The sequence below is a fragment of the Acipenser ruthenus genome, chromosome 30, assembly GCF_902713425.1.
Source record: "Acipenser ruthenus chromosome 30, fAciRut3.2 maternal haplotype, whole genome shotgun sequence".
Lineage (NCBI taxonomy): Eukaryota > Metazoa > Chordata > Actinopteri > Acipenseriformes > Acipenseridae > Acipenser > Acipenser ruthenus.
The window spans coordinates 15467143-15479447 of NC_081218.1; the positions used below are offsets into that span (position 1 = coordinate 15467143).

The 12305-nt window shown below is 44.8% G+C and overlaps 1 protein-coding gene across 5 annotated transcripts in view; it reads left to right on the top strand.

The window, feature by feature from the left end:
- LOC131702799 (neuron navigator 1-like) overlaps positions 1–12305 on the top strand; it is a 107071-nt gene that overhangs the window by 45092 nt on the left and 49674 nt on the right. For all 5 annotated transcript variants that reach the window (XM_059005106.1, XM_059005109.1, XM_059005105.1 and 2 more), the window contains 2 exons: positions 2257–2359; positions 5878–6225. In XM_059005106.1, coding sequence (XP_058861089.1) covers positions 2257–2359; positions 5878–6225 — 451 coding nt within the window. The remainder of the gene's footprint in view (positions 1–2256; positions 2360–5877; positions 6226–12305) is intronic.

Genomic DNA, 12305 nt, shown 5'->3' on the forward strand with positions numbered 1-12305 from the left:
ATTTGCAAACCAGATGTCAAGTCCTGTAGTTACCTCATCTTCCTGTGTTTCTACCCTGCAAGGTCACCACCATGCTCCCCAGCAATCTAATAGAGGGGGGGGGGAAAGGATCCCCACCTCCATTTCCAAACCCCAGTGTAAGACCTTTCAATTGCCCCAAATTGAGGCTAGACTGTACCACATCAAAACTGCAGCTCTGAAATATATTTCTGGCTACTAATCTATGTTGCAATACACAGCTGTTCATATATTTCAAGACCAGTCATTGCAAAAGCAGTCGGATGCAACAATTACTCACCCAGAGTACAAGCCAAGAGAACCTTGCCTTTGATCCTTTTTTAATTGCAGGCGTTGTTATTGTTAAATAAGTGAGAATGAAAGGATATTTCAACTAAACAAGATTGCGAACTCTATTACACCGCTGTGGCTGCACAGAGTTTTGCTTTGTAAGGTTTCTGTGATCGTGTTTTTTGATTCCCCGCTCTGATCTTGTTTAGAGGTCTCGGATATAATCTCAAATAAAAACTGGTCTTGCATGTAAAGTGCCGTTTGCTGATCAGACTGTAAAACAGATCGCACTGCTATTATGTGAAACACTGCCATCTAGAGTGCTTTAATATTATTGTCTGCAGCCCAGATGAAAACGAGAAGCACGCGTTGACTTGTCCAGTCTATACAGCCAGTAATTCATGCTTTGTGTTTGTGTTGAAGAGCCTATTATTGAGTCCCGTGCTAAGCGATTAATGTTGGCAGGGTTCACGTATATAAGAACTATCTCTGATGGGTACATTAGTTCACTCTCTTTAGTCTGGAAGTACGTCTTGCATTGTTTGTTCCTGTCCATGTCCAGCCTTGTTTTAATCTTTGGAAACACAGTTCAAAGGAAAACAGCCTTGGTGCCTACAGCCTCCTGCACACGTGTTAAATGTGTGAATGCAAACGCATTACAGAAAACTTTGTGAAACATGTATTTAGTGAATCCACATACCCGATAAACCCTGAACTCATGTCCAATTGCATTGTCAAGCCTTAAAGAGCCATGCTAATAGCTTCTAACCCAGTAAATCTGCTTTTCATTCCTTTATCTTGTTTAACCCTGAGAGGGGCTCGTCTCCAAGGCTGCGCTCCTTCACGTGAACTCTCAGGACTGAGAGCTGGGTAATGTAAACCCCCAGCTCTTTAGCTGCTGTCTGATACTCTGTTTAAACTGTGTTGCACTCCTGGGGGGGGATCTGCTGGACCCCAGGATCACCACTCTCTGGATTTGCAGAATGCATCAGACAGGTTCAGGATAGGGGCCGTCTCAAAATTCCTATCGAGGCTGGTCTGGGTTGTTTTCTTAAATGGGGTTGCCTTTACTTAACCTTTTATATCAATAAGCTAATTATCTACTGCTACTATTATTAATAATAATAATAATAATAATAATAATGAAAACATGTCACTTTTGGGGTTCTCCCTCAAGAAAATGAAATTTCATGACGGCCCCTCACAAAGCAGCAGGCTTCAAGCTAACAGCATGGGTTCGAATAGGCTAATAGGCCTGACTAATTTATTTGTGTGATTTTCTTAATCCCCCTGCTGGCTCTCCTGCTCAATTAAGACCGAAGCGTCTCACTGCAGGACTCGTGATTAACTGGGTATTGTTCATTTATCAATCGCTATAGGGATCAGTTCCGGATGACACTAACATTTCCATCTCCTGTGTGCCGTCTTCATTCTAGCTAGGACAGGCAGGGGGGGCTCAGCAGGGTGAAGGAGGGCTCCTTTGGGAACTGCAGGGTTCAGAACCCCCTTGTGGGGCTCCTACACACAGCACCGCTCCGAAATGAACACAAACAAGCATTTGTTTATTTAATAACACCTTTTCAGAAGGTATAACCAACCAGAAAATAAACAGTCTGCCTCTGTCTGTCGTGGGGTTTCAATGAGAGGCACTTGTTTTGTGCTTTCTGTGATTTATCAGCGCTTGACATTGGTTTGACATCTCGTGAGTCAGTAACGCATAAACAGAGCCGTTCCGTCATGAAGTTTAAAGGCATATTGTGTCAGACATTCTCATAGTAACGTTGAACGAGAAATGATTTGAAGTGCAAGCAGGACGGCTTTTTAATAGTGCTCGTATCGGATCGTTTTTACAGTTTAGGTCAAATGCCAGTACGTTTTTTTTTTTTGTGTGTGCCTCAACAGTATGAAAGGCTTCCCTGATGCAATGCTGATTGTTCTCTCCCTCCGTTTCGTTGGTCTCTCCCACAGACCCAGAGTCCCAGAGGAAGCGCACTGTACAGAATGTTCTGGATCTGAGGCAGAACCTGGAGGATACCATGTCCAGCTTGAGGGGGGCACAGCTGTCTCACAGGTAAGCAGAGACTATCCCATGAAAGGAGTAGTTTGGGATGTTTAGCCCGTCCTACAAGTGGTGTGCAAGGCAATGCAGTTTCCTGTTGCTTAACAGACCTTAGATATGAAGGAGTTTGAAACTCTTCAGGTTTGTGTTGAATGCTGAACATCATTCGCTGTGGTTTTAGGTCTTGGCTTCGTGTCCATCCATATTTTATAATCTCCAGCATTAATGTGATGTAAGCTGTATACTGTCTGCAGTGGTAATGTAATCCAAACAAAGCCATGCTGCTATTCACGCCTACATAATGCACTTTGATTCACTAGAATGGCCCATTAAAGTTACACAGACATACCTATAGAGCAGAGAGTACATAATAGCTTTGCATAATTCCATCCAGACACTCTGCTGGAGAATGAAACGCACAGCAGAGCGAGCGAGATCTGTGTCCTACACACAAGAGATACTAGGATCCGTGGCTCCATTCTAGTCCCTTAATGCAGGAAAGGCTTTGCTTCGGCTGGCCCTATGAATTGAATGAGCCACACCCGAAATGAATTTCTTAGCTGCCCTGTAATCACACTAGCATGCCATTTCTCTTCCTCACACTGCGTTCTCTGTGCTAATGCACAGTCCTTGCCAGCTCTCTGTTCTCTCATTACCAGGTTTCATTCACACCAGAGACTCTCTTTTTAAAGGTGTCACCCCTGAGGTCAAAATATCCATTTCCACCACCCTGCATAACCTCCAGTAGCATTCTCACCAGTCCTTACATTACGTCTGAACTCTCTAATGCATATTCCCAGTGTGCTGGTGCAGCACGACAGAGCAGCCCTGTACTGCTGGTATACACATGTTCCACACAATCTCTGCTTTGACTGCAGGGTCCATAGCATGCTCTTTAAGCTCCTCTGATGGTTGCCACGGTGATAGATTAGCGCTGTCTTTCTGATATCCCAGCATGCTTTTCTTTGTGTGTACAGTACTGTATATACAGCTATGGCCAAAGGTTTTGCATGGCCCTATAAAATTCACTCATTTTGCTTCATAAAGCTTCATGAAACCTGCTCAGTAGTGTTTATAATAACATATTCAATGACATACCTCTTTATAGTTTTCCATATACTGTACATATGAGCCATGAAATCCAGTGTGTGATGCAGTTTGCATTTCAGTGCGCTCGTCGGCTGACTGTATCCAGCACGCTCACTGCTGATAAACACAGGGAGTGCTGCTCTATTGTCTTTATTAGTATTCTCTTAAAACCTCTGCTTCCTGGCTTGATTTTAATACACAGTCTGCATCCACGAGCATCAATGCCCGCTACGTTTAGAGACTGGAATTACCAGAGAGAAGCAGCCCTGCTCCAGAGTCCCACCCGGTCTCACTGCTCCCTTACGCGTGATGTGAACAGCATAGCAAGTCCTTTCTGGCTCTATCTGTGAATATAGATGCGTTTTACACACTGCGCAGGTTATTGTGAGTGTGAGCTATTGCACTGTGCTGTATAGCTGCCACAGTGCACAGATGCAGGACTCCATGAGCTGCTTTAGGTTAGCGGGTATGTGAACAGCCTGTCATTCTTCTGTGCTGTGGAATGAGCAAGGTGAAGCCTTTTTAAAATGAGATAGAGATATATACATACAGGTACAATAGCTTTCAAGAACACAGACGTCTCTTCTTCGCAGAAAATTAAAAATCAGCTCAACACAGAAGGGAAATACCTTGGCATTCTGTTGTAGAATTGTAGATATTCTGTTAAGATCAGGGAATTGTAATTTATGAGAAAGTAAACATGCTGCCATGAATGTCTACATGCAGAAATGATCTATAAAATGAACACTGGTAATTTGGGGCCAATGTGAAGCCCTACAATATTCTTTATACTTGAAAATGGTGTATTGTTTTTTCCAGCACAGTGTACACATGTATAATTAAATAACCACTTTGCTGTACAGTGAAAGGTAATAGAGCTTCCAGCCTTGTCTCTCCGCTGTGATGGTGTTCTAGCAGTACTGTACTATAATTACAGACTGCTTGACTGGCTTAAGAGCCCTGGTCATTTTCCAGCCCAGTGTTGCCATGGATGTTACAAACCAGGTTTTCAAGTGTCTTTGATGAATCCCAGCCCTGCCCTGCAATGTGGAGCCTCGTCCTCATCTGCATCCTGCACACTCAGAAACCGCCCCCCGCATTTACAATCTCACTCTCCTCACGAGAGCACCAGGTTGAAATGCAGGTGAAGTGTTTGTTTGTTCAAATGATTCCTCTGTTTATACAGACACAGGGTTCACTGGGCCACGTGTGTGTGTGTGCGTTCTGAAGCATTGTTGCAGAAGTGAATGTGCTGGGTGTACGTTATTGCTCTTGTGCTGTATAGGGTAAAAAGAACAGCGAAGAGAGATGTCACTCGGCATTTGGATGTAAATAGATATTTGATTGATGATTTTAATTGTGTTATTTGCACTTAGGAGTCCAGCCTCCCCAGCCCTCTGTCTGTAATGTGAAGGTGGTTTCTCATCAGCAGACAGCCCTCTGTAATGTGAAGGTGGCTTCTCATCAGCAGACAGCCCTCATGTTGGATACCAGCAGGCAGACATTGTGCAGGTGTCAGTGTGACTGCGTGTCTGACCGGAAAGCCAATCCTGGCCCAAGGTTATCCAGCTCTATTCTCAATTTCCTGCAGAGGGATTTGCGAGCCAGGAGATGGACGCCTTGCTTATATAACCTCGCCCTCAATCCATTTAAGCTATCTTCAGGCTCCTGTTATGAGGATGGAGGACAGTGGAGGGAAATGAAACTCTAATGTTCCTCCTGGGCTGGTAGGCAGTAAGTTTTATACCAGTCCGTTCACATTGGACTCCACTGGAAAGTCTGACAGTAGTAGAGTTTAGGAAGGAGCCTCTGTATGCAGCGTAAAACTACTCACCGTGTAGCAGGAGGAGATAGCTGTATATAGAACGAGGGGGGTGTGATTATAAATTCAGAGAATGACGATATTCAAGATCATCCCAAACATGCTCGCTTGGATTGAGATCTGGGGATTGTGGCGAAGGTGGAAGAGAACCTGAAGTCTCTGCCATACTCCTCAAAGCAATTCTAGCACGGTGGGCTTGATCTGCAACAACACTGCAGTAAACTACAGCATTCGTTCAGCCTTCAGGAGTAATCAAGGGCCCACCAGAAAAGGGTATGCCAGAAAACCTACTCCACATCAGGACACTGCCACACCACTCCGGTCCAGTGTATGTGGATGCTAGTTGGCAATTTACGCAATTGCAATTTTGAACCACATGCTTTTGACACAAAACCATGGCTGCAGAAAATTCAATGAACTGTCAACCTTCCTGATACTGTCTCACTTCCGGAGCGTGTCGGAGCGTGTCGCAGTTTAAATCAAGATTCAAGATTCCCATTAGCTTTAGAAGTGTATCTACGGGTGGGATGATCTCCTCTGAATGGTTGATCCACGAGGTTTCTAATATCTAACATTGTTTCTCTCTCTCTCTCTCTCTCTGTCTCTGTCTGTCCCCTAGCTGTCTGGAGAACAGCGTGTGCTACGACAGCGATGAGGCTAACCCTCTCAGCATGTCCAGCATGTCCAATCGCTCGTCCCCCCTGTCCTGGCGTTACGGCCAGTCGAGCCCGCGGCTGCAGGCAGGAGACGCCCCCTCCTCGGCAGGGGGGTACCACGGGCAGGGTGCCCAGTACGCGGCGCACACCATGCCCATGCGCAGCCCCAGCAGGCTGACCCACATCTCCAGGCTGGACCTCATCGAGGGCCTGGACCCAGACGACGCGGACCTGAAATCAGGTTACATGAGCGACAGTGACCTTCTGGGCAAGTGCATGCAGGAGGATGAGGACGACGACCTCACTAACGGGTAACTCACTTTGTACAATCCCATTCCCATTGCTAGCTACACAATGCAAAATCTGTGTATTAAATAATCATGTACCCTGAATGCCATGATAGGTTGGCAACTACGTCTCCCAGAATGCACCACCGCAGTGCATCAGTTATATGGCCTTCTGGGTATTGTAGTTGGATTCACAATCAAGCTGCTTTCAAAAGGTATTTTATCTCCTGAGTAGACTACACCCTTACTTGTTTAAACTCCAGTGGCCCATAGCAGTAATGCTAGTGCAGGATATTATTGTTTCTCCCGTAACACACTGATGCTTCCCTATTCTGTACCATGCCTCTTCATGTTTTAATGTGAGTCTCTATACCATGCTTTGCAGTCACTACACTTTCCTATACCTTTCCTATGGTTTATAAAAAAGTAAATACGTTTCTTACACCTTTTTAAATTCATGAACTGCTTGTGTGGTCTCAAAGCTAATCCTGAACTGAAGTCTGTGAAGAGATACCGGGGTACACATGCATGCATTGGTAATGAAAGCGGACCAGTGAAATCCCGACGCACGTTCACCCTGTGCTGCTTGCATAAGCGCCGCAGTCATGAAGCTGGGTGCAGTGTAGTAAGAGGGCGAGGGAGAGGTCATGCCTCGCTGCTCAACGTGTAGGATGATTTACTGCATAACAGCAGTACTTCAGGAAGGAGAAGACATTAGAGTCTGGAGGAAAAGGCTGACTCAGGGTGGACTACTGGAAGAATAATCCCCCGGGACAACGCAGCCAGCAAGTCTCCCGGTCTCCTGGAACCAGGTTTCAAGCCGCTGTTCCTGAGAGAGTGTCTTGATGTTTCTCAGCTTTAGTTTCAGAGTCCTGACATGATTTAAGGAGGTGTGGGTAATAAGTACACACAGTAACAAGTTCAAGTAATATGAAGTTGGCTTGCTTTCCAGTTGTTTCTGGTTGTATAATTGAGTAGTTTCTTCAGTGTCTGAACTACATTGTGCATTCCTGTATTTATGGTACAGTGGAAAACTGCTTCATAGTTCAACCAGTCAACTCAGTCATTTGTTTGTAATTAAGTGGTTTATGAACAAAGCCAAGCTCTGTTTTTTAAAATTTTTATATGGTACAGAACAACAGCACTTAATCTAATGGAGACGTGATTCAGACACGGTTTATGCCCAGAAAATTCACTTTTTATTTTTAAAAAAGCCTACTCAAGCGTTTTTTAAGCTCTAATGGAAAATGAATATAAATAAGTAATATTGTCTCTGGCAATCAGATTTCAGGTTCAGCTTCAGAAGGTGCCAGGTAAGCTTAGATACAGTACTTGGAACTCTTCCTAATGTGAAGAGCAACACATAAATATGTCTTCAGAAAATGTGATGGTCAGAGGTCCACGGCATTATCTATCACCACGCTAAATGTGCAATTCTCCATGCTTTCTACTTGCTATTACTGGGTTTTTAAAATGGTGGTAAACCAAGATGTCAATCATGTTTCGCTATTACAACCAGTTAGAATAGTGATCTGTTAGGAGGAGGTGATCTTTACCAAACTACAAATAAGACTTTATATTCTGATACTGACCATTCCATGACCAATCAGCAACAACCCTTTGAGTAGACAGCTGTAAGTGTTTTGCATACTTATCGTACACTTCTGAAATTGAAGGTTTCCACAGCTGTTTCATTGTAATAGCAGGGTTCAGATTAGAAATCCATTGGGATTTAGAGAAAGTCTGCTCTTAGTCTGATTTACCGTGCTTGGTTGTGATTTTGTTATACTTTGCTACACTTCTCTATGATTTTCTCATGGTAGAACTGGCAGCAAAAAAAACCACACAGCACGATGCCTTGTGGCATGGAAGTTGTTTTCAGGAGACTAGGTTTCAGGCTGCTGCACCCCCCGTGTCTCAGTTTGTGGACTGCAGCTGCGGGCACGTTGGTATTAATTTGTAGTTGTTATTTAAAGTTCCCTGACAGTGCGATCTGTGTTCACCGCACAATTACCCAGCAGGGGTGGCATTGTGGACGGGGCGGACGAATAATCTGTGGGGGGGGGGGAAAAAGAAAAGAAAAAAACACAAAATCGCATCCGTCAGGCGGAGGGGTCAGCGTTGTTATTTTTGTCGTGGCTTTGTGTCGGCCCTTCACAAGACGTGAATGGAAGGTTTTAGGAAATGAAGTGTTTTCTGAAACTAAAGATTTCCTTTGAAATACCCCAGCAATTGTTTGACTTCCAACGCCTCTTTTTTTATATTCATGTGTTTGTTTTAAAATCCAATCCAGCTCAAGTTTAGATAGTTGTGGCTAGCCTTTTTGATCAGGCTATTTATCACAGAAGCCATGTCCCCATACCGGCTCAGTGGTGTACTGTTTCATTATTAGTCTTCCGCACAGTCCAGAGCTCTATCTGGAGTAGAAACAAAACTCTTTATATATTTCAGAAAGTAATCAAACCCTGAAAAAAGCCCTTCGATTTAGACTCAGCTGGCTCTTCCATGGCACTTCAATACAACGGTTCTGTACTGCAAGGTTAGCACAGGGGCAGCTACTTCAATAGGAGCCTGGTGAAATGGTACTGGTAATCCATGACATAGTCCCATGGTACCATGTCGGCACTAGCCTACCAGACCACTGTTCGGTATTTCAGTGTTCCTCTGAATCTGTCGCATCTTTGTGCTCCATTGGTCTTTAAATCATTGAGCAGTAAACAGAAGTCACCGTGTCCTCCGGCTGCCGTCTACAGCGGATCCCAGAATGCCGTGCGCTACCCCCTCTTTGTTTGATGTGTTACAGTTCAGAGAAGACCATTCATCTCCCTCCATTGAACCTGCCATGCTTTGCTGCATTGGCACAGTTTCCTTGATTTTCATTAAACCCTGCTGTAAATAGCTCCTTCCCTCCCTCTCTCCCCCTCTCTGTCCCTGGTTTAATTTATTACAGTGTCAGAAAGCAGGGCAGTCCTCTAGAGGTGCTGTTATCAGCCCCCTGCATGTAGAGGATTTAGATAAGGTAGCAGCTCTGAGAGGATGCGGTTCATGGAAGCTGTTTGCTCAGGTTTCTCTTTGACAGAGTGCTGGCGGCACATTCCTCCCCACTGCGTGTGTGATAAAGGTGACGTAGAAACGTCGTCATTATTTAATGCCTCCTCAATTAACGCACAGAAGGAAGTGGTTAGGGATTAGGAGGGACGAGCGAGGGGCTTGGAGTTAATCCAAATTCATACCATTTGAAACCAAAGTGTTTCCTTAATTTCATGTTCGGAGCTTACATCTGTGGTTTTAATAAGATGACTTTCGCTCGTTTCCACCCGATTTGTCTGTGGTTATTTTAACCACTTCACTGTGTTCGTCTGTATCAGGCATCGGCTGTTTTCGAAAACAGACAACACTAGCCATCTACTGTTCTACCTTCAATGGGGTTTGATGGATTAGACCACACTATCCAAATTATTATACAGTAACATCGCTCTTTTCATGTAGTTCCACCAGCTGTTATGTAGGGCTGTGTGTTTCATGGCACTGCACAGTATAGCTGAGTGCAGTATTTCTCGGTGCCTGTAGGGCTGTGTGTTTCATGGCACTGCACAGTATAGCTGAGTGCAGTATTTCTCGGTGCCTGTAGGGCTGTGTGTTTCATGGCACTGCACAGTATAGCTGAGTGCAGTATTTCTCGGTGCCTGTAGGGCTGTGTGTTTCATGGCACTGCACAGTATAGCTGAGTGCAGTATTTCTCGGTGCCTGTAGGGCTGTGTGTTTCATGGCACTGCACAGTATAGCTGAGTGCAGTATTTCTCGGTGCCTGTAGGGCTGTGTGTTTCATGGCACTGCACAGTATAGCTGAGTGCAGTATTTCTCGGTGCCTGTAGGGCTGTGTGTTTCATGGCACTGCACAGTATAGCTGAGTGCAGTATTTCTCGGTGCCTGTAGGGCTGTGTGTTTCATGGCACTGCACAGTATAGCTGAGTGCAGTATTTCTCGGTGCCTGTAGGGCTGTGTGTTTCATGGCACTGCACAGTATAGCTGAGTGCAGTATTTCTCAGTGCCTGTAGGGCTGTGTGTTTCATGGCACTGCACAGTATAGTTGAGTGCAGTATTTCTCAGTGCCTGTAGGGCTGTGTGTTTCATGGCACTGCACAGTATAGCTGAGTGCAGTATTTCTCAGTGCCTGTAGGGCTGTGTGTTTCATGGCACTGCACAGTATAGCTGAGTGCAGTATTTCTCAGTGCCTGTAGGGCTGTGTGTTTCATGGCACTGCACAGTATAGCTGAGTGCAGTATTTCTCAGTGCCTGTAGGGCTGTGTGTTTCATGGCACTGTGCTCAAGCTGGCTCCGATCCCTGATGCAGGTCAAGGTGAATGAAAGCCCTGCGGGAGTGGAGAGTTACCTGCCAAGCACCATCTGGTTTTATTAATTAGAGGAATCTGATTCCAATGAAGGACACTGTCTGTCAATTCAAGTAGAGAAAGAAGTCCTTTAGCCACCAAAATGATTCCAAACCTGCTTATTTTAAATGTATAAGAACTCTTACTGTTGCAGTCTTGTCCTTTTAGTTTAAAAATGTAACTTCATATGCTCAACCAGGAGCCGAGACAAGCAGGAAAACATGGTTCTGCAGCCAGTTCAACGGATAGAAATGTTTCTTGTGAAATGATTGTGTTTTGGTCCTACATTGCTCTGTTAAGCAATGCTATAGCAACCATAACTTGTAGTCACATTCAACCAAAATAGACTTGCAATCGAAATGCAATCTAATAGTATTTAAAAAGAAAATTTAATATTTATATAAATTAATGTCTTATACTGTGTTTCTTTTTAAATACATTTAATAAAATGGCCTATGTAAGTTGCCTTTTTTTTTTTTTTTTTAGTCTCAGTTCATATTATAATTTTGGCAAATTGAAAAGCATTGTGAGTAAGCTTTGATTAGGATCGTTTCCATGGTGTCACATGGTTCAGACACAGGCAAGTCCACTAATCTAACCTGGCTATGTATAGCAAACAGGAACAATCAAACCCCTTCATCCTGTCAGAGATCATTAACAAGTACTGAATCCTCCCTGAACTGCACTGTGTTTTTGTATCTCTGGGCTGCATAACGGTTGCCATAGAAACCTTTGTGGAGAGTCTAGATTTCAAACAGCTTTTTCTTTTTTCAAGAGTGAATGATTAAAGCAGGATTTCTAATGACCCAGGACCTCACAGCTAGGCAGATACTGACTGATGAAGCACAGAGCTTCATGAAGCTCCCTGGTTTTTAGACTTGTCTCATAACATGCTTGGTTGCATTTGCTGTTCCAGTGTTGGCATTCAGTTGCCAGATTTGTGAGCTCATTAAGATACAGCGCCTTCCACCCAGTGGCTGCTGGGGGCTAGTCAGTGTGCAAGGATGCAGTCAGCAGGGTCTGTTTTCTGCGTTCTTGTGTGGTTTAGTCTTCTGTGCTCTCTGCTTCATCAGAAGCAATGCACGCCTCGTAGGCAGTCAACATTGTGTATGGTCGTTTTGAATGTATATTCATCAATGGTTCATTTCACTTGCAGGGACCAATTGCTTAACAAATGTGAGTCATTTTGATCCCCAAAAAGTTACTGCAAAAAAAAATGTGTGTTTGCAGCACCATGCTCTGGAGACGCGGTCTGCGTGTGTGTGTGTGTGTGTGTGTGTTTGCAGCATCATGCTCTGGAGAAGCGGTCTGCGTGTGTGTGTGTGTGTGTTTGCAGCACCATGCTCTGGAGAAGCGGTCTGCGTGTGTGTGTGTGTTTGCAGCACCATGCTCTGGAGACGCGGTCTGCGTGTGTGTGTGTGTGTGTGTGTGTGTGTTTGCAGCACCATGCTCTGGAGAAGCGGTCTGCGTGTGTGTGTGTGTGTGTGTGTTTGCAGCACCATGCTCTGGAGAAGCGGTCTGCGTGTGTGTGTGTGTGTGTGTGTGTGTGTGTGTGTGTGTGTTTGCAGCACCATGCTCTGGAGACGCGGTCTGCGTGTGTGTGTGTGTTTGCAGCACCATGCTCTGGAGAAGCAGTCTGCGTGTGTGTGTGTTTGCAGCACCATGCTCTGGAGAAGCGGTCTGCGTGTGTGTGTGTTTGCAGCACCATGCTCT